The following is a 23,449-nucleotide window of genomic DNA, read 5'->3' on the forward strand; positions in this document are numbered from 1 at the left end:
GAGAGCTTTTTTTTAAAAGACAGAAGAAAGATGCCACCCCCAGGGGATCTGATTCAGTAGGGTTGGAGTGTGACCCAGGAGTCTGTATTTACATAAGCTCCCAGCTGTTCCTATTGGTGATGGTGATGTGGAAACTTTTTTTTTAGGGTAAAGGAAGGGAAACGTACTTACTGTGTGTGTGAAGTGTGCCTTTACTACCAGAAGGTGGCTCCATAACATATTAAATCAGGCACTTTGCAGCTGACTAGCTGGAAAAATAAAGGCCTGGAGCTTCTCTCAGTTACCTTTTTTTGGTGAAAGGGGTGGGTGGGAAGGGGGAATAGAAGAGGGTGCAGGAATATGGTGTGCTAGAAGGAATAAATGTACATTAAACTAATTTTACAATCATCACTTGTTATTAGCTTCTCTCAAAAGTTTTATAGCAACACTGTGTTGTTAAAGGAAATCTTTAAATATACCAGAAACACTTGATGTCTAATAGCTATAAAAGGCAGAGAAGCTCCGAGGATCTTCCTGATCACCAAGCTTTCACATCTGCAGGAACAATCTTAGGGCTGTTACTGCTACATTCACTCTTGTTTCATGACAGAATCCCGGTTGTGGGCCACGAATACCGGGTGGGCATGAGGTGATGCCACATATGGCGACTTCCTGTTTAAGGTGCTGCTTTCTTTTTTTTTTGCGGTACGCGGCCATTTCACTGTTGTGGCCTCTCCCGTTGGGGAGCACAGGCTCTGCACGCGCAGGCTCAGCGGCCATGGCTCACGGGCGGCATGTGGGATCCTCCCGGACTCGGGCACGAACCCGCGTCCCCTGCATCGGCAGGCGGACTCTCAACCACTGCACCACCAGGGAAGCCCTGCTGCTGTTTTCTTACTCAGGTTCTTAAAGACACTCACCTGGGTATGATCAGGGTCTGGGGTCACAACCATGTGGTCCCTGGCTCTAGCCCTAATCCATAAAATAACTGACCCCCAGCTCCTGACTCATTCCTGATGTCAGAAATGTCTGAGGTATATCATATGTGTTCACAAGGCATTATGCTTGGTGACCTCCCTTTCCATGGAGGCTCCTGAATAGTCCGAGCTGCTACAGTGATGTCACTCTTCCTCAGGGTGGTTGTTGCTGCTATCATCATGTTTCCCAGCACCACCCATATTGGTGACATTTCCTCATTCTACTCTGATCCTTTATCACATAGTTTGGGGGGCTTGAATTGGGGAAAGGAGGTTGGGAATGAGTAGAGATAAACTCTGCTCTCATGAGGCACAAAACAAAGCAGGCTTACACTCCCATCTCATCTTTCATTTATCTGGCTCCTCATTTCAGTTCCTCACCCTCCCCACACCCTCCAGCCAGGAAAAAAATTGTGAATGGGACATTGCTATGGAACTCAAAACATCGTACCAACTCTCTCATCTCCAGGCAATGTCCCTGGAACAAACACGTGTCCGGTTCTAATGCTATTCAAGGTCTATTCCTTTCCCATCTAGCACACAGATTGGGAGGGAAGTCAGCACAGGGTCCTAGGTGTGGAGCCAGAGACAGCCCAGCCACAGTCTCATTAAGTCAGTGCATTTCCTCTGAAGCTTTGAGGGTGCCTTCAGTCAAGCGAAATCCAGGCCATCTTGCCCTGCCAACCAGACATGTCCAGATGGAAAGCTGTTTAGGGACTTGCTCTGGGACCATCAGTACTCATTTATGAAATGATTCCGAAGAAAATGAACGATCTTAAAAATTTCCAGAATATAATGTAGCCTCCAAGAAAGGGTAAAGCCTGCAGTCACCTCTTCAGGAATTCAATAGGGTCCTTGATCAAGTAATGGAGAAAAACATTTCCAGAAAGGAAAACAAAATTTGTAGATGTACTCATAGAAATAGGTTTGGTTGCATATAATAAAAATGGATGAACAATTTGGTGAGACTTTCAAGTGATGAAAATAATTCCAGAGACAGTCAGGCTGTCCACTTGGGCCCTAGAGTCATAGATCCTTGGAGATAAGAAGTGGGAACGAAGAGGCAAGCACCATAGTTTAGAAGGCCATGCATTGAGTCTCTGTGTGCCAGAGCTTCTGCATGCTTTCTCACTTTTTTCCTGCTTAGATAACTGATTTCAATGATCTACCTGAAATTGTTGTATTTCTCCAACAATTCTTCATTATGCCGGAGTTGTCTTCCTAAAATACAATGTCAATCATTTTACTCCCCTTCTCAAAAATCTGCAATGGCCCCTTTTATCCATAGGAAAAAAAATGTCCAAACTCTTTAAAGTACTTTGGTCATAAACATCCTTTACCAGGTTTACAAAAATAATGGGTAACATATAATGAGAAGCCACTGGCACAATGATCAAGAGACTGGAGTCACAGCTCTGCCACTAGCTATGAGCTCTTGGGCAGAGTTATGTAGCCTCTAAGCTTCAGTGTCCTTTGTAAAATGGGGATAGGAATAGTAGCTAACTCATTGGGCTCTTGTGATGGTTCAGTGAGAGTAAATGAGTTGTATTTCCCACATATCCCACGTGCTGCCACTCTTGTGTGTTTTCTGCTTCTCACATCTCCCATTCATTGTCATAGCTTTGCTTACATTTTCTCAGCTACACAATCTCTTTCCCATGCCAAAACCCTCCACCCACCTTCCACTTGCAGAAACTTTTCTCAGAATTCCGGACCTGGCTTGAATGTCACCTCCTCTAATAACGCATCCTGTGGCCCTTCCCCCATCAAATATATACTTCTTTATTGTCCTCCACATGTACCTCTATTATCCCTTCATTCAGCCTCATGTTACATTTTGTAATTCACATATTTGATTCTCTTTTCTCCTGGATTATATATCATCTGAGGTTCATCAGTTACCAACTTTTATTTAACTTTTCTTCCATTCCTAGCACCTATCAAAATGATTTGTACATGATAAGCACTCCCTTGGTGGTAATTGCTAATTAAAATTGACTTGTTTTAAAATTTCAGTCCTTCTATTAATTTAGTTTCCTCTCTGATAAATTTCATAAGACAGTATGTAAGAAAATATTAACTACCCAAATTGTAAATATTAATTTTTATTTTAAAATTATATGGTTTTCCCAAAGCAATTGTGGCATAGTATAAACATCCCACTCATAATTTGGTTTCCATTACGTGACAGAAAAATTATTCTCTAATACTTAGAAATTCTTAGCTGGGATTTTAATGCAAATTTATTTTTTCATTATAAAAGTGATATAAAAATATTATAAAACCTTGGAAAGGAGAGTGAAAACACAGTACACGTTCCCACCTAGCAAACGTGAGCTGTTTTCCAAGGCCTTGCTACTCAAGGTGTGGTCTGAACCAGGAGCATCAGCGTCAGCTAGAATCTTGATAGAAATGCAGAGTCTCAGGCCCATCTCAGACGAACTCAATCAGAATATGGTTGCTTTGCACATTAAAGGTTAGAAAGCACTGCTCTAAGTTACTACCTAGAACCCAGCAGAGCATGTTTTACCAAGCATCTCCCTCCTTCTAACAAATATTTATAGAACACCTGCTATATGCCAAGTACTGCACTAGAGGCTGTGTTTTCACTTGAAAAATTTCTTCCAGGACTGACTCAAGAATATATGGAGAGCGTGCTGCCTTCTTTTGAAATGTTTTCTTAGACAAACCAAGTAGTTTTGACTGAAAGCTGTCAGGTGTGCAAAACGTCTCATTGTGAACTCGTTCCACTTCTCTTGCTTTCAGGTTCTCACACAATGATGACTCTAAGTCTAATGTTTAATGCTTTCTTATTCTGTGCCTTCCTTCCATTAAGAGCTGAAAAATAAGAAAAAAAAAGTCACTGAAATTGACATTCCACAGTAAAGCTTAAAGAACACTTTTTGTTTGCCTTAGGCAGCTTTCATAAAATTTTATGTTGAGATTTAAAAAAAATTTTTTTTAAGTTCAAGGGAAGCCCAGAAAGGTGACATTTCAAAAGTAAATCTATAGTGTGATTGAGGGGGGGGGGTGGCATTTCATTGAACAAAACAGCTAGGTGACATATTCCCAATATGTACAGCACTACACTGTAGTGCTCTTTAAGAATCAGAAGCTATATGATAAATAGTGTAGACGTTCTTTTTATTAACCAAGGCATACTCCTCCAGGAAACAAACAAACACAACTTTTGGTAATATTACACAGCTCAAAAGGCTGAAAAAGCAGGCTTAAATGAATGTTAATAATAGCCCAGAAGAGGAAATTTAATAAGATGTCAAAAGAGGGCACTATGCAACAGCAGTTATGTGTATAGAAAAGTAGCTGCATTGCTGCTGTGTACTTACCTTGGAGATGAGGCGGGGCCATTCGGTGACAGTACCAGCGGACCTGCGGGTCTGTCTGTACACGAGCCGTCAGTCTTCTCTTGGCACACAGGCTGCTCCTTCCTTTTCCCGTAAGCCCTCCTAAGTCACTGAGGCGCTGCCTGGCCTGAAGCCCTCCAGGACCCCACCGTCAAGGTCAGGGTGTTTTTCTTGATTTGCCTGTTTGCCAAGGTGTTCCTGTGATTATCCGTGTGCAAAATTCGCTTATCATTAAAGACCCTAAAGTTTACACCGTGGAAAGGGACCATTTGAAAGCGCAGGGAACACTGCAGAAAGCAGAGAAATGGGTTTCTATGCCTACAAGCCTCAGGGCTCGAGGATCTCATTCCAAAATGGGATTTCCAAATAGTGCCACCACATGAACTGCTCCCACAAGGCCGCCAAACTTTGACTTCGTCTAGGAAAAGGGGGTCATACCACCAACCCCCCCTGCCTTATAGGGATACTCTGAAGAGCAAATGGGACAAAGAATTTGGAAAAAGGTTCCAAACAACAGACAATAAAATTGCAAAGTATCATTATTTCCTTCTCTGTAAAATGGGAATAAGTGGTGTGTACGAGAATCTTAATTAGGTAATGGTTGAAACACAAACTGCCCTTGATGTTGTCGTCCAAATATGATATACTGCACCTTTCTCAGCCTCTCAGCCTCTTTACCTCTCATATTTCTGCTGCCTATGTGGTTTATTGAAAATGTAATACTCTCTGTGTAATTGTCATTGTGTGTGTGTGTGTGTGTGTGTGTGTGTAGGGGAAAGAAGGAAGGAATCGTATGGTTGCATTTAACCTCTGAGTGCTGACAGCGTGAAAGGCCCGTGGAAAGACCTGTCCGATCCAAGACCTGACTGGTCCAAGCGTGCAGGCTGCAGCAGCGGCCGTCTACACATTTGAAGGCCGGAGTAACAGAGCAAGGGAGGCCGGGCAGCGGAGGGGTGGGCGCCGCTCAGAGGGCGCGGACCAATCGGAGCGCTCTCCGCCAGCGGCCAATCACGAGCCGCGTCTCCCGGCAAATCTGCCCGGCAGTGTGGGGCGGGGCCGCCGGGAGTCCGGACGCCGCAGGTTACACTTCTGAGCGCCTTCTGCGTTACACTTCTGAGCGCCTTCTGGAAGCCACAGGGCAGCGGAACCTGTGCGAGGAGCCGGAGGAGGGAGAGCAGGCAGGCCCAGCTTATGTGCCAGCCCAGTGACAGACATAAAAGCGTAAATCAGGCTGAGGATGGTGCGTCCGGGCGCTCACGTGTATGTAGACCCACCGGCGTGTCTTTCTGCCGTGTGGGTACCTGTAGTGTGAGTGGCTCTGGGCGTGGCTGCTCGTAGGACGTTCAGTTTCTGTAAGATTTATCTCGAGGGGCCTACCTTTCCCTGGCTCCAGAGGGGGAACGTAAGAAGTTTAACGGAGCCGAGTCTAAGCAGATTAAGGGAACAGCGGCTGGGCCGGAGAGGGTGCGGACTGCAGGTGCTGGGGGCTGGGGAACCACGTCTTTAACCCGTCTCCCCCGGCAGAAAGGCCTTTTGGCAAGACTGGTGTGACAAAGGTGGCCCTGAAGTGTTAGAGAGCCCGGGCAATTATGATCGCTGAGTGAGTGGCACTGGGCTGAGCCTGAGCAGTTGACTGATAGAAAGGGATGCTAGCAGTTAGGAAGGTAAGGAGGAAACTCAGGATGGGGACCATCTGCTCCCCCAGTCCCAGCGGGACAAAGACATTGGAGGTCTGCAATGCCGACTGGATGGCCTCGCTCCCTCCTCTCCTCCACAACGTCCCCCTTTCCAATCTGGCAATCCCAGGTATTCTTCTGTTCTTACTTGTTCCCACTGTGTTTGCTTCTGCCATTTTAGTGTTGTTAATGGGTTGGGCTGTTTTTCTATTGTGCTGAGAAAATAATTGTCAGTGACCTTAACTAAACCTCTTTCTTATTTCTAACTAAAAACTTAACACTGAAGCAGCTGCTGTAAAGAGATTTAAGTACGCTGCATCATTGGCAAAAGGGACTCGAGAATGGAAGCGCCATTTTTTGTTTGTTTGGGTCTTTTTGTTTTGTTTTGTTTTTACTTGATAGACTGACTCTAAGAACATTACCTTCTTAATGTTGGGGCCAGGGTATGTGAGGGGTGCGTTTCTTGAATCACTCAAAATTAAAAGGAGAGATCAAGGGTAATGAGTAAAAAGCCATTAACAGTTGTAGATCTGGATCAACATTAACACTGTAAAGTATTTCCTTTCTCATTTATTTGACCTTTCGTAGCAGAGAAACAAGAAACAGATTAGCATTTAAGAAGAGGTTCAGAACTAGGACTGAGTATAAAGACACATATTATTGTTGTTGGAAAAGATAGAAATTGAGAATGCAGGTGCTCATCACAAGCAGGCATTAGGTGTGATGAGGTGGTGGTGTTTGAAACTTTGTCTATATATATATATATATACAGGTGTCTGCCTGGCTGATCTAGAACCAAGCCTTGAAAAGCACTTCTGCACCAGCCACTCGCTCTCTCCTGGGGCTTTTGTACTGTGACATCACTCTCGTTAGATTTGTTAAGTGTGTCCTCTTCCTTCCATTCAAAAGCTGGTTAAAGCTTGGTTTCTAGGGAAGGAGGTTTGGACTACAGTGAACTTGGTCTCATGTGCTGGGCAAAGTCCTAGATTCTGATGCTTGGCGAGCACTCCCAGGAGCAGGGGAATGGACCACTGCCAGTCCTTTCTCTCACCTGTAGACATAACAATTAACTTCACCCCTAGACTACCAGGAAAACTCCCAGCCATCCCTGGGATCAGTCTGCTTTTTGGTGGCAGACAAGACGACCTCACGCAACCCCAGGTCTTTGCTTTCTATGCATGAGGAAGAGCCATGCTGGCTTCAGGTGCAGCCTTTCCTTAGTCGCCTCTTCTTTTGGAGGTTCCAGGTTCATTGTCCTCATGGGCTCTTGTTGCTTTTGAGCAAGGAGAGGGTTGCTAAATCTCTTTATAGGTATGATCACTTGTGTTTTATCAGCCATTGACTACAGCTCCTTGGGAAATGCCATATGGTCATGCTTCAGAACAGGTCTTTTCCATGTTTAATTGACACCTGTGGAGTCATCGCTGAAACGTTGCACAGGCATCTTTTAACATGAGTCATATGTCTTTCTGATGGAATTGTTTTGTCAGGTGCTACAGCAAATAGTATGTGTTTGCAAACAGAATGGCATCTTAGGCAGGCGCTAAATGGCTTTATCATTGGGGCACGTCTGGGTAGGCTGGGGCTTCCTCCTTCCTGTTGTACTTTGGACAGTTCAAACCACAGCAGCAGCTCTGCCCATGGTGTGGCTGTGCACTCTGACCCCATGACTGCAGAAAGGAGCTGGGCGTTTGTTCTGCAATCTATAGGGTATCTCCCGGTTACTAGAATTGCCAGAGTTTGTCGATAGTGGGGCCTGCTGGAAATTCTGTGGTTAGCCACCGTGGGAACACAGGAATTTGTTCACCCTGCTTTGTGAAGTCCAGTCCTTCTAAGCAAAAAAAAAAAAAAAAAAGTCCTTGACTCCTCAAAAGATATGGCACTCATTGCTATGAATGCCTTATTCCCAGCAGTGGAAGGAACATGAGTGTATGTGTGTATATATATATAAATATATATAGCTCAAGACAAGAAAATCACATATTAAGTGGCAGCCATGCCCCCTCCTCCCCCACCCCTGCACCCTGCCTCACCACTGGCTCTCCCTTCCCTACTTCAAGCTGAATATTCCCCGGCTAAGGACTGGCAGTCGAGTTCTGCCAAGACTTACTGAGAGGTTCTGAAATACAGACAGCATTCAGGAAGTGGAGGCCACCATGTTGCTCCCTCTTCCTCTCTTCCTCTTCCCCGTCATCATCACCTTCATCATAATAGCTATTATTTCCTGAGCAGTCCCATGCAGCACCCACTGGCATACATTACCTCAAATCCTTACACCTCCAAGATGGGTAGGAACACCCTCATTTTAGAAATAAGAAAATTACTGTCCAGAGAGGTTAAGTAATTTTCTCAAGATCACACAAGTAGTAAACAGCAGAACTAATATTTAAGCCCCTATGTAGCTGGCTCCAAAACCCACGCACTGTCCCTGTGCCCCTAAGGAGGCCTTGGGAAGTGCAGAGCAGCTGGGGGGAGGGGGGAGAATTCTCTAACTGAAAACCAGTTTTCACAGTCTATCCTCTGCAGCAAATGAAAGAATTTTTAAAACAAGGTGATTTTTGCCTGAGCAATTATAAATCACTATCTAGCTAGATATACACACAGATGTGTGTACATATTATATATCTGTAATATAAATATATAATTTTCATATATGTATATATATATCCATATATATATATATACTGGAACCCAGTAAGTTATTCCTATTTGGAATTGGAATCCAGTAAGTTTTCAATTCAAATTTAGAGCTTAGACCTATTCTGTATGTGCATGTGTGCCACCCCAGGGCGTCTGTAATATTGGGTCAGCTCTGTCAGGGTGGGAGTAGGGTAGGAGTGATGCGGGAAAGGGCAGAAAAAAGGCAGGGGTTCTGACATTAATAGCAGAACCGGGATGGAGTAAACTATGTCAGATCTGAGTGCATCTGCTGCATTTGCCTAAGTCATGATGGGAGAGAGCAAGTGTGAACTTGCACCTCTCAACAAAGCCTTGATGTATTATTTCACTTCCACAACTGTTAAGAACACCTGTTAATGACCACTGTCACCCAAACATATTGGCATATCTTGGAGAAGAACCTCAGAACAATTCTCCCTGCCAACTGTGTAGAATAATTGGAGACCTTAAGGGTAAAAACATCTGGAAACTGCAAAAGTCAGATTTTTAAAGTAAAGCTTTGAACTCTACGAACAATTTTGCTGATGTTAGTGAAAGCATGGTTTTCTTTATGGACAAAGGGACTGATAGGAAAAATTTTTTTCAATAATGTATACAGCTTTTCCATGAATTCTTCTCTGTATATTTTAGTGCTATTTCTCTCTCTTTTTTTAATCATGTTTTTCCCTTCTTTTTAACAAAGGTAAACAATTTGGTTTATTGGAAAGAACCTTGAACGTAAGGGTCTCGAAATTTGATATTGTTGATTCTGGCTGTGTGACACTGTAGAAGTATCCAAATTTCTCAGGACTTAGTTTCCTCATTTGTAATTAAGATGTTGGATTAAATGAAATGTAGAGTCCCTTCCAAATTAAAAATTCTTTGATTAGTTTGAAGGGTTTTTTTTTTGTTTTTTGCCTATTCACCTCTAAACATAGAAGAATGACTGGGTCATTTTTGTCTGAAGGTCATTTCTCCTATACCTCTTCAGAACAAGAAATTATTTTTGGCATGTGCAATCAAAGAATCACAATTGCCAGAAGGAAGCGAGGTCTTCTCACTTTAGCATCCTAAAATCGACTGTAGAGTAGTTCAAATCGAACAGACTCTGAGTACGTTTTAAGAAACCTCCATGCTCAGGCCTGTGGCAGACCCAAAGGTGGATCAAGCTATCAAATGAGCTTACATCCTAGTGATAGAGAGGTTTACACACACACACATATATGTGTATACATATCTTCACCATACACGATTTTAAAAAACTAATTGGGGTGAATATTATAACAGAGATGTAAATAAAGTGTTACAGAAACACAGAATGGAAAGATTAATTTCAGCTTTTAAGAATAGGAACGACTTTGTTGAAAAAATGGCATTTGACGTGGGATTTGAAAAATGGTCAAAAATTTCAAGGAATGTGGCCTGGGGGTCAGGATAGGGAAGGGGGCTTTCCACTTGAAATAAGCCAATTAAGCTAAGGGATGGAGATATATTGGGGAAATGGCTGGAGGACTCCCTCTGCTGCCCCTCAGTAATGCTTTGTTAATATCTTTATCATTGCCCTTCTCCACACATTGTTATTTCTAGGTATCTGTCTTCTACATCGTCTGTGAACAACTTGTACACAGAGAACATGGCTTATTTCCCCTTACAATCCTAAGCCCTAGTACAGGGTAGCAGCTCTGTCACTGGTAACTGCTGAGTGGATCTTTTAGTGCATGGAACAGGAAAGTAAGGATGCTGGAAAAGTGGCTTGCAGCCACCATCTTTTTCAATTGTGATCAGAGCTAAACTGAACAGATAGGTTAGGTTCTCCTTCTGGGAATGCCGTATGAAACACTCAGAATATTTTCCAATCCATTTCTTGTTATCTTTTGCATAGTTTTCCCATAGCTCTAGATAAGACTTATCACTGAGCCCCATTAGAAATGGAAATTCTCAGGCAGAGTAAGATGGTCAGAAGGGTCAGAAGCAGACCTCTGTGTCACTTCTGCCCTAGGAACAGTTCTTTCACCCCGCATCCCTTCTGCCTTCCTTCTTCCCTTGTCAAATGTAAGCATCTCATGTTTCCTGTCTGGCTGCAGCCTCAGCCTGCTCTCATTTCTTGTTCCCCTTCCTTCCACTGACCTGGCCTGTATCCCGACCTCTCCCGTTCCAGTGTCAGCCCTTGCTCAGACCTCCTCACTGCTCTCCAATTCCCGGAGCGTTCTCTCTTCTCATCTTGCTGATGACATTCCCTTCTCTCCTTTTTCACCTTTCTGGAATCCTATCCTTTTCCTATGCAGTCCTGCCTTTGACCACTTGGCAATTTCTATAGCTCTTCTCCTGTGGTCCCTCACTCACTCCCCACATGTGCGACAGGGAGACAAAATCATTACGGGGGCAGGACGTAGGGAATCATTACTCAAATCCTGCTTCTGGAAGTTGGATCAGGTGCATCTCACAGAGATGGGGACCCAAAAGGGTGCAAGATACATTCTGGAACAAGAAGTTTAGGTGGGCTGCACTTTGGGGATATCATGAGCCATGAGTTGGCCCTAGAAGAGACTCATTGTCCTACAGAATCTGAGGCTGTGGAAAACCAAGGACCAAGCTAAATCTACCAGGGCTGACCCAATCAAGAAAAAAATCACACGGAACCAAAATGGCCTCTTAAGTGGGAATAAGTTTTTGTTGTTGTTTTTCTTTTTTTTTTTCCTCTGGGTGATCATGGTGAGGAATAAAAAGAGGCTATGATTTAGTGTTTGCATTAGTAGGTTTCTCTTCTAAGAAGGTTCATCACTTCCTGAGATCCTTTCCCTGCCCCAATCACACAAAAGCCACAAGGAACTCAGGAATCACCCATGTCTGTAAGAAGCAGAATCATGGATTGGTTTAGAGTATTAATGCTAAAGCCACGCTGTCTGGTTTTGAATCCCAACTCCGCCCCTCATGACTTTGTGACCTTGGGCAAATTACTTAACCTCTCTGTGCCTCAGTGTTCTCTGTAAAACAGATAGTAATGGCACTACCTCATTTGGTTAGTGTGAGAATTAAATTAATTCATGTTGCACGCTAAGAACAGAGTCTGTCACAAAATAATGTGTCTTTTAAAAAAATTAATCATGATAGTCATTTATTGAAAGCCTGTGTCTGAAATGGACAACAAAAACAGAGGTGTAAAATGCAGTCTATACCCTCAGGTAATTTGCAATCTAGTTAAGGAGCTGACCTTCCAATTAAGCCCTGTGGCTCAATGTTCTCTGTCTGATCAGATCAGGATAACTTGAATGGTCATCCCCTCAAGGGGACTTCGAGTTAAGGGAAGGCTACATGGAGGGTTGCTCAGGATGTGAGTACCAAATGAGTCTTAAATGCAATCTGAGGGCAGCTGATCAAGAGAGCCAGAAAATCCTCTTTAGCTACTTTGTCCTCCCATCCCTAGTTCAGCTGTCAAACTTTGTCATCTCCAGCCATCCAAAACCTTTGGGAAAAATTTAAGTCTCTGTGACAGGACCATATTGCTAACTTTGCTTCTGCTCTCCTCCTGGCCCCATCACTTACCCTCTTAACCTAGTCATTTTGTTCCCAGATGAATAGAAGGAATATTACAAAATGCTTTCCTTTAAACAAATCTTTTTACATATATAACTCCTTCCCCAGCCGTGGAATAGCTTCATTGTCCCTCCAGATATATGCATCACCCACACATACACACAAACACACACATACTACCCATCACCCAACACACACACACACACACACACACACACACAATGCTCACACACTGAGCCATGACCTTAGCCTCACCCTCAAGAGATCCCCAATTCTACTGCCTGCTATTGTTTCGCCTTTATAAAGATCCTGCAAGACATGCCCACTGACATTTCAGATCCTAGGAGCCTGTCGCTGTCACCTGCATTGCTGCTGTTTCAGACGAGCTTCTGAGGCTGAGGATTTGGTTTCTGACACGTGCTCTGACCTGACCTCTACCTTGTGTGACAGGCTGGCTCCACATCTCTTCCCAGCCTCTAAGAGCTTATAACTGCAGGCACACTAGAGGGAATGGTGGTGAAATGCTTCAGCTCCTGTAACTTTGCCTTTGGGAAAAGCACAAACCACTTTGTAAATGCTGACTAACCCTAATTAGAGTTTCAAACCAGGCCTGTAGAGAAGGGATTTTTTATGGACATTGTAATAGGTGGGCGTATTTGTGTGTGTGAAAAGAATTTGAACACATGTCAAGAACCAAACTTAGGTGGAGGAGAACTGTGACTAAATCTGTCTGAGTATTTACACGCACGTGGGTAAGTAGGAGTCCTTCCACTTTCTCACATCTATAGGAATGTGGGTTATATTGCTGAATGCCCACGAGGCTCAAACAATACCTGGGAGGATGGCATTACGAGATCTCTAGGTGGCTCCCAGATCACATGGGTTTGGCCACAGAGGCCTGCACTGCTCTCAGGGGGGTGTCTAGCTTGTATTATCTATGAAAGATAGGCATTCTTTTTTGGATTCATTGTCTACTAAGCAGTTGACATTGTTTTAAAAATTAATTTCCAATTATTCTAGAACTGTTGGCTGGAAGGTATTATGTCTTCTCTGGGGATAGTCTGTCAGTATTTTTTTTCTCTGTACGGACCTAATGAAATCTAAATAAAGAAAAAAATAGGCAGCAGTTGTACCTCGTAATGCAAATGTCTTGGAGTGGGAAGGCATCTGCATTAATGATGGGACTGAGAAATCTTAGACTCTGGCAGACTGAGAGGAATATTTTATGAACATGTACGCTTTGAAAGCTTATATGCTGAAAACAATATTCTTAAAGTGCAGTTGAAGCCAGACGAAAAAAAACATGCTGAACAGATAAAGGTGAAGACAGTGTCCCTCTCTCCCTCCCTCCCTGGGTTTGAGTTTAAGTGATCGTCCTGGCAGGAGGTGTCCATATATATCCTCCTAAGAATTATATGTGCACGTCGTGTCAGATTGGCTAAAAAAAATTACTGGTGCTTGTTTGCTCCTTTTGCTTCTTTTGGTTCTCATTGCCTGTACTTTAAAGATGTATTCATTTAAAGGGAAAGTATTTATTCAAAGGATATTTATCAAGTGCCCTTTTGTGTAAGGTGCTGTGTTAAATTAGGTGAATATGGAGATAAATAGGATTCTTCTCCCTGCTCTTCATGTAGTTCTGGTCTTAGAGGAAAGCCAAAATTCAAACACCATGGAGAAAAATGCATAGGATACAATAACACTTAGAAAACCTGTACCTATTCCATTACTGGTAGGAGGAGGAAAGCTTGGTAGATTGGGCTTCCAAGAGGAGATGACCCTTGGGTTGAATCATAAAAGAGCAATTAGTAAGTATCCAGGTGCTACAGGTAGAGAGAAGAGTGACACAATGCAGAGGTACCAAGGACTGAGAGATAGGGTTTCCTTGAGGAAACCCAAGCATCGATTTCATTTAAAGAAAGTAATGGAGATAAAGCTGGGAAAGTAGGCTAATGAGCCTTATGTATCATGCCAAGATTAAACATTGAATGTTATCCCGAAGGCAAAAAGCAGCCACTGAAAGACTTGATCAGGAATAGATTAAAAGCCCTAAAACAATGGCATAAGGGTGAGGAGAAACAAAATGACCCATCAGTTATTAGGGATGCTGAGGGGTAATATAAGAAATTCATTATTTCTTTCATTCTGTTGAATATATATATGTTGATTACCTTCCATATGCCAGGCTCTCTCCTGGGCACTGGTGATTCAGTGATGATCAATACAGACATGTTTCCTGTCTTCAAAAGCTTACAGTCTAGTTGGAAAAATGGACGTTTAATCGAACAGTCATAATACAATATGCTATGTAAGATGAGAGGTAGAGATTACCGGTGGAAGAAGCCTATAGCAAGGATATCTTAAGAAGACTTGCGAGTCTAGGGAGGCCCCCAGGAGGAAGTGATGAATATACTGCAGTCTGAAGTATACACAGGAACTAGCCCCCAGGATTAGAGCAGCAAGGCTAGGAGTGTCCTAGGAGAGGAAACAATCTGGGTGAAGACCTTGAAGAGAGAAAATGGCCCACTTAACAAACCCAAATGGTTCATTGTAGTTTATTTACTGTAAGCAAGGAGGAGGGGGCAAGGAGTAAAGTGGCAGATACTGAGAGGTCTCCTAAGCCATGTTAAAGTGATTTAGCTTTACCTTAACAGGTGAGGGAAGGGTGTTAGACAGATGGATGACAGAGCAGCTTTGTGTTTTGGAAAGATCACTCTGGCTGCAGTCCACAAAAGGTATTCGAGTTGGGAAGTACTGTAACCAAGGAGACCACTTAGGCTGCTGCTGAGGTCATCCAGGTGGGAGATGATACTGACCTGAGGAAGACAGAGACAGTGTAGATGAAGGAAAAGGGACAGGCACAGGAGATATATAGGAGGAAGTATCAGCAGGACTTGGCGACTCATTGGAGGGTGAAAGAGAAGGTATAACTGTCTTGGGTAGCTGGGAGGAGGGGGATGGCATTCCCAGAAATAGGGATACAGGAGAGGGAGCGGTTTTAAGGGTGATGGAGGGAAACAGGCATGCTTAGTTTGGAGCATGCTGAGTTTGAGGTACCCGTGGGACATTACAGAATTGGGAGAAAGCATAGTAGCATCCAGTGGAAATGATTTCAGAGCTAAATCTTACAATTTGCCCAACCCCCTACCCTCCCTCACAGCTACTGTCATATTCAATATAAGATGATCTGAGTTTGAATTTAGTGTCTTCATTTTTATATATATATATTTTTTGGATTTCAACTAAAATTTTACTTCTTTCAGGAAATCTGTCTTCAACTTCTGGTCCCAGATAAATGACCCTCCCAGGCTCATTTAGTGTTCTGCTTAATCGGCATGAATTCTGTCATTTGTTTCACTCTTTCCCCTACCGTATGGGCAGCTTGGGGTTGGGGCGGGGGAGGGGTTAGCTATGTGCGATACACCACAGACCAGCTGTGAAATGGAAGCTTTTAGTTACATTACCACGTTATCAAATACGATTTATTTTACACATGGACATTCAGGGTTACACCAAGAGGCTTAGTAAAAGCAGGAGAATTTTGTAATAGAATGTTTAGTGTTAACTTTTTCTTCTACCCTAAACATTTTCCTGTTTTCCCTAAACCTTCGTATTGTTCTTTCTTTTGTGTTAAAAGGAAAGGTTGTTAAAATATGATTATCCCAGAACTGAGAAGGCTCGTCAGAGGATGACCAAGTGCCCTTTGTGAGGTGTTATTTTACCAAAGATGATGCCATCTGTTCAGAGACAGAGCAGGGTGATAATTAGCAAACTAGAGGAGGAATTTCTTATTAATGAATTACCTATACAGTGTCTTATTTGGGTATTAGCATCTATTGGACATTTAAGGAAGAGAAAGTCTTTCAAAGAAAAATAGATCCCCAACTATATAAAATGCCTCCCATACATGGGATTGAAAACCCTTTGACTCACATAAATCATAGGCTGTTGGGGCTGATTTGGAGACTGTCTAGAGCAATGAATTACCTTGATGCCCTGCAGAGTTCTTGGGAGGCTTGACTCCCCCTTGAGCCCCGCAAGGACACCTCTAGGCCAGAAGTGGGACTGTCTGGACAGGCCTTTAACCAGAGAAGCTCTACCTGCACTTGTTTTTATATATAAATACTTCATTTGACAACATTCCAGGTCTGAAAGCACCCTGAGAACCTCTGATTTACTTCCGTTTTCTCTAGCTCATCTAGCCAGCTGGGCTAGACCAGGACCAGCTCTCCGGATTCCCAGGCTGATGTCTGTCCTCAGACAGTAGGATGCCCCTTGGCTTCTCAGAACATGAAAAATATGTTGGTCAACATCCTCTGCTTCCAAATGTTCTGCCTCGCTTCAAAACACAGTTGCTTTGCTGCACTGTGAGTAACTATGAATTAAATAGGCAACTGATTAAAAATTACATTGGCCGCATGGCCCTCTCAGATTTTGCTGACAGTATAATGGCTATAATTCATACTCTCCCCCATGCCCCATGGAAAATAATCAAGTATGATGGGTCAAGTTTATCCCGTTGGCTTGGCAAGCTTTAAAGATATTATTCTTTGGTTTGGAAAACTGCTAAGCAGTCCCCTGATCTTGAACCTTGGATCCATGTGGGCCATATTTTGTATATCCTAAAGATGCCTCAGCCTTTCCGCACTTGTCCATATGGAGTCAAGTTCTCTACAAATGCTGATTTTTCCCAAGGACCTAATTTAGGTGCGTGAGATGGGAAGCCCCAAGGAGATGTTATTAAAAGATAATTTACATGGGCTTAAGTTGGAGGAAATCTACTCTCTAGGACTTTTCCTTTTAAATTGTTCAATGCAGTATTTTATTCTAGCTGCTCCTTTAATCATTCTTTCTGGTTTATTTTTGTCCTCTGTGTTTTCCAACACATCCCTCTTCATCGACCCAGATAACTCAAGCTAGAAGGACAAATAGAGATGAATGGAACTGGGGATGTACAGGTGCTGGGGGAGAGAAGGTGCAGAGAGTGAACTCTGCCTATTTAAAGAAGATGAATGGACCAAAGAGAAGTTTGGGAAAGGATCAGGAGACCTAGGCTCATCTGCCCTAAGCAACTCTCTAAACAGCTGTACGTTTAAGTAAGCATGCTTGCACTTATTCTATATACATGTATTCAGTGCATACTGTATGCCAGAAACTTACTAAATATGGAGATATGGGCATGAATTAGACATGATCCCACCCTCAAAATCTCAGAGTCAGCTGTCAGGGACAGACATGGAGATAATTACCACCAGTGTTCCAAGCAGCACAGGGCAAAGAGCAGTTAAATCTGCTTGAGTCACGTGAGCTCACAGACAAATGATTATGACCTGAGTCACATACAAGTAATTAAAATGGAAAGGCAAGGGACAATGAGATTGTTCCCAAGGACTCTAAGGGTTTTTTGTGGGTTTTTTAAACAAATCTTTTGCTATATTCAATAACCATAAAGCCCAATTCTCATACATATTTTTACAAATAAGTGTCTTCTTAGCTCAGGCCGTAGAGATATTTTAATATGCACAATTGCAATCTGTTGAGATCAAATTTATTGCAATATTCATAGAGATTAAATACCTGAGTCATAATATGATACGCTTTTCTACAAAAGCTGCCCTAAACATCTTCAGCCTTTAAGGACATGTTTGTTTTTATGCCTATTCTTAATATTTTTTTATCTTATATCTATCTTTAATTTTTATTCACATTGTAGGCAGTATAAAGAAGTAGTTCCAGGCTTCCCCGGTGGCGCAGTGGTTGAGAGTCCGCTTGCCAATGCAGGGGACACGGGTTCGTGCCCCGGTCTGGGAAGATCCCACATGCCGCGGAGCGGCTGGGCCCGTGAGCCATGGCCGCTGAGCCTGTGCGTCCGGAGCCTGTGCTCCGCAACGGGAGAGGCTACAAACAGTGAGAGGCCCGCGTACCACACACACACCAAAAAGAAGTAATTCCGAATATGGGTTCTGTTTTAGTGGCCCTAGGATCAAATCCTAGCTACTAGTTATATAACCTCAAATAAATAGTTTAACCCCCTGTCATACAGTTTTCTCATCTGTAAAATGGATATAATTATAGTACTTATTTCACAAGTGCAAAGTAAGAGGAAGCACAGTCCACGAGACCACCCTCACTCTGACACCAGTTGCAAGTTTGGGGTCAAGGTCAAGGTCACTCTTATGTTTGATAATTTGCTAGAAGGACTGACAGGACTCCCTGAAAGCTGCTATACTCAACTGCTATTTATTACAGCTACAGTCAGCCACATGAAGTGTCCAGGGAAATCCCAAATGTGGAGCTTCCAGTTTCCCTCTACCCTGGAGTTGTGGACAGTGCTGCTGTCCTGGTGTTGATGTGTGATGATATGCACAAAGTATTGCTAATCCGGGAAGCTAGCCCGACCCTTGGTGTCCAGAGTCTTTATTGAGGGTCCAAATGGCTGATCTCAGCATCCAGCCCCCCAGAGGTCAAGCCTGTTCCCACATGACTCAAAACCCTCACCATAAATCTCATCCTTAGACTTTTTGATGTGGTCCCAAAGCTCTCAGGTAAACAAAGATACTCTTATCAGGTAGGATATTCCAAGGGTTTAAGAGATTACCTCCCAGAGGCCAAGGACAAAGACCAGACCCCTCTTTGGGCAAGGTTAAATTTTTTACTACACAACCGATGTGTTGAATTAAGTAAGATGATGGTTACAATGGGCTTAGAATTTTGCCTAGTACAAAACAAGCATAAATTTTGGATATATATCTATTATTATTAACAATCCTTTTTGATCCTACAGCATCATACTAGATACTCTAGGAAATCTTAAAAAAAATTAACAAGGTGTAGTTTATAATCTTGGAGGAGAGATACTAAATTTCAAGTAAAACCAACAAAAGCAGAATGAGGTTGAGTATCACAGTAAAGGAACAAGCAAACTGCTAGGGACCAGTAGAAGGGAGAGGTTACTTCCAGGCAGGGGTTAGGGGACAGCTGCTCTGGGAGGGCACCTGAGCGGCACTGAGGGATGGCGGTTCCGAAAAGGGGGGAGGGCATCCCAGACAGAGGGAGCCACATGAATAAAATCAGAGATGGGAAAGCAAGGGCACCTTCGGGGAACAGAGAAGGGCTGCCATGGCCTACTGTAGAAGCAACAAGAGGAAGAAATGGGAAAGCACTGGACAGACAGACTGAGAGAGCTTTTCAATGTGCTGTTGAGCACTTGATGCCTTATCTCATAGACTCTGGGGAACCAGTGACAATCAATACAAGGCCTAAAGAACACCCTGAAAGAGAATATGCCGTCTCTTTTCATATCTCCAGTCTTTGAAACGTGCTCCTTCCTCAACCGTATCACTCTCCCTCCCAATACCGCCCACTTCACTTGGCCAATTACAATTCATCCTGCAAGAAACAGCTCAAGAACTACTTCTGTGCACACCTCCATAGTGAAACACGTTATATGCCATCAGGACCTGTTTTCCGCTATACACAGCTGTATTTTGTCATCTCTGTGTACTCAGTGTCTCTATACTTGTAGAGTGGTTCAAAGGAAAAAAGGGAGAGAGCGAGAGAGGAGAGAGACATGAAATCTTGAAATATCTACAAAGAATTTAAAGAGCAGATATTTCTTGTTAATTTAAAGAGAAACTAGGACATACAGAGAGAGTGAGTAACAGTGCCTAGAGTAAGACAAAATCTTATAACTGCATGGCAGAGTCTTCTCAAGGTATCCCAAGGCTTTAGTAGTAATAGTAATAATAATAATAATGATAATAGGCAGAAGACGAGCTTACTTATACAACACTTATAAAGCGCTTGCTAGGCGCCGGATATGCTCTACTTGATTTATGTGAACCCAGTTAATCTCTGCAACTCAGTGATGTAAGTACTAACATTATCTCCATTTTACAAATGAAGAAATTGAGGGACACAGTAGATAAGCAAATTGCAACAGAAATCCTGATAACAATCCTAGGATTGTAAAAACTTCGTCTTGCCAAATTCATTTAATTGCATCTGAATAAAAGACATTCGTAGAGTTGGAGACTGACCTAGTGTTGGGCTGTAACTTCAGTTCCTTGTGTTGGTTGGAATAAAGAGCAGTGTTCTTTTCATCTGAGGCATATGTTTCCACGCCAGGCCCCTAATGCCTGAGCGCCCATGAGGATGGTTGTGTTTGAAGGACTGCCTGCTAACCTGTTCCAGCTGAACAAGCCACTTTTATTTTTCAAGACCAAACGTCTAGGAGGCTTTTTATTGACTGAGAACAAAAGCAGCCCAGTGGTTTAAGTGGATTGTGTAGTAATGGCCCAGCAAGGCTCCAGCAGGGAAGACGTCTTTCTGCCTCTCGGAGGTGGAAAGACCAGCAGAGGCTTTTAGCAGGCATGTGCTTGTCAGAACACTCCACTTCCGGAGTGGGTGTGTTTTCCTTCTCCTTCCCCTGCTGTGTGTAATGTACAAATTTCCTTTAAACCCATCATTTGGTGTAATTTACGCTGCTACTTGTTGGATTTTCCCTGTTCCTTTTCCCTTTCCCCTGTCAGAGCTCCTGGCCTAGTCCTCCATTACCAGGAAAGAGAAAAACCCTTCGTGTTTTGAGGGGATCTAGCTGAGGGGCTTCCCTGGATCTCAGCCATTCAGCAGTTTGTCAAATGAATCTTAAAGTAACCCTTCTCTGTGAAAACTTTCAACCCAAGCTAGGTAATTAGGAAGGTGTTTTTTTTCCAAAGTCCCCACAATAAATTCCATAGAAATGTCCCACAAAGCAATGAAATGCCAGTCATTCTGGAGTGAAGGGAACTGTCACCTAAATGCTAGATGAGAAATGAGCTACTGGGCAATGTGTTCAGTCAGCATAGTGCAGATTCATCACTGGCCAACCTGAGTCGGTGTGACGGGAGAGAATTTCTCCAGCAATTTGACAAAATTCTCAGATGAGCCAAAAGTAAATAAATATCACTGTCAGGCTTGAGAATGATTTGCTTTTTGCAAATATGGTAAGTTAAATCTATAAGCACATATTCATCTTAAGTGTAGCAAGTATGAAAGGAACGTATCTTACTTCTTTGCAGTGATTAATAATCCTTGTTAAAATAGGGTCATATATTCCTTTAAATCGCTGTTAATGAGTTAGAATCCTTGGATTCTTTAGATGGAAGAGACCCTAAAGCTCACTTCACCCCCCTTCCTAAATTTGCAAAGGGAGAAGTTGAGCTACAGTCTGAACCTAAAAGCTGAAGTTCATACAAGTGATCAGAGCAGAACCAGCACTGGGATTCAAGGCTCAGAGCTGTGTTAACCACAAAAAAAAAAAAAAAAAAAAATTGTGTCCTCAACTGAAAGAAGGTTAGAGTGCCCTCTTGTGTCCCTACATGGAAATTCTTTATGTCTTTACAAAATTTTAAATCACTTTAATCTCTCCATCAATTTTACTGCATTGGGGTGAAAGGTCAGACATGTAGCTCTGAAGACAAATCCTGTGATCATTATGTTATCGGAAGTAGATGCACAATGCATTTGACCTACTTTATCAGTAAAAACAATAACATCATCCCTAGAGTGGTTTTGTGTGGATTCGGGTCTGGCTGACCTAGGCTTCTGTCCCCGGGCAGCCACTGGCAATCTTGGTAACCCTTGGTAACAGTTGCAAAACCAGCCTGAACCTCTGTCCCCTCATCTGTAAAATACAGATAAATCACTTATCTGCAGGACTGGCAGAGATCAAATGCAATCATGTAAGTCAGCCCAGCCTGACATTTGGTAAACAATAAATTGAAATTATTAGTTATTTTCGGACGTGAGGGATCACCAGCAAGTTCACAATGAAGGAACTGAAGTGAGAACGCTGTGAACAGAATGTCCTTGGGATGCTTTTAGCTCTTGGATGAAGAGGTTTCCATGAGCTCTGGGGGCAGAGGAAGTACATTTTTAAAGGAATAACATGCTAAATATGTGATTCTTCCAGAATAAATTCTTCCTTTAGATGGGGAAATTTAAACAGAGCTAGGCCTAATGGCTTTCCCACAGATGGAATCTCTTTCAGAGGTAACACCTGGTCTTTGGCACTAAGGGCCCAGCAGTCAAAAAAAAATCTCTGCTCTGAAAGACAAAGTTTGAAAACCGGATCTTGTTTAGGGCATTGGTCCAGTTCTTTAAGAAGTCTTTATTTATTGAGAGGGTAACCATATTAAAATAAGTAAAGAACAGAGGTGAAAAACAATAGCTGGATGAATTCATTCTTTGATTTTCATTTTCCTTAAACTTCTTATTTTATGAAACAAGCTACCTCAGCTTAAGTGTTCCGGCAAAATGGCACTAAATCGAGTCCTTTTGCCCCAGTGAACTTTCAAAGTTTCCCTCCTCCCTCCAGTAATTCTCACAGCTGTCCTTTTCACACATGTGGGAGGGAGATATCATTATGTACAATACAAGGAGACTTGACCTTTAAATGTCAGTGGAAGTGTGGAGTCTGGTGATTGTCTGTATCTTTCTTCCACTAGCTCATTGGAGAGTTGAGGAAGACAGTTCAATAGTGTGTAAGCGGGAAGCGGGTAGGGGCGAAAGGAACCCCTCACCTGTGCCCCTCTCTTTGTTTTCACCCAACCAGGGAAAAGGAAAGGAAAGCTTGGATTGGACACTGTCATCCACATACTTATCCTAGATACCACAATCGCTGGGAGGTTTATCGCACCACAAGAGCAGATTAAAAAAAGGCTGGTCAGTTTGCTCGCCTCGCTCATCCTTTTGGGGAATCTGTTACTTCACATAAGACAAATATAGCACGTGAGGCCGGGGAATTTATTATTGATGGAAAGTTCATCCTCGGGCCCTCGCGTGGTTGCGGAGGAGCAGAGCTGGAACCTCTTGGCGCCGGCAGCGTGCCCCCCCTGTTCGGCGGCGCATGCGCACGCGGCAGTGCCATAGCCGTAGACCGCCGCTGGCCGCGCTGTGCTCCCTTTGTGGACATCAATCATCAGTCAAAGAGTGAAAAGATATCCCCTGACTCATACTTGAAAGTCTCCTATTTGTGTGGATTAACTGAACAATACATTTTGTAGCTGCTGTAGTTACCTCGATAGCATTTGTGAAACAGTTTCTGATGTTCAACTCGTTTTCTACTTTACGCTTTTGTCTTTTTACGCATGGTTTTTCTCCTTAGAATGCCCCTAAACATCTCTGTGTCTTGTTTATCGATGCTTATATACTAGCCCTTGTGTTCCAGTTTTGTTTTTTTTTAACATCTTTATTGGAGTATAATTGCTTTACAATGGTGCGT

General features: G+C 43.0%; 1 protein-coding gene across 1 annotated transcript in view; it reads left to right on the top strand.

Annotated features, from left to right (window-relative positions):
* Positions 1 to 5,400: 5,400 nt before the first annotated feature.
* Positions 5,401 to 23,449, top strand: part of PLCXD2 (phosphatidylinositol specific phospholipase C X domain containing 2) — a 46,474-nt gene continuing 28,425 nt past the window's right edge. The window contains exon 1 of the mRNA XM_022598196.2: positions 5,401 to 6,127. Coding sequence (XP_022453904.1) covers positions 5,968 to 6,127 — 160 coding nt within the window. The 5' untranslated portion in view covers positions 5,401 to 5,967. The remainder of the gene's footprint in view (positions 6,128 to 23,449) is intronic.

Source organism: Delphinapterus leucas, chromosome 4, assembly GCF_059928025.1.
Source record: "Delphinapterus leucas isolate spDelLeu-1000000601 "Yukka" chromosome 4, BTC_Dleu_Yukka2, whole genome shotgun sequence".
NCBI lineage: Eukaryota > Metazoa > Chordata > Mammalia > Artiodactyla > Monodontidae > Delphinapterus > Delphinapterus leucas.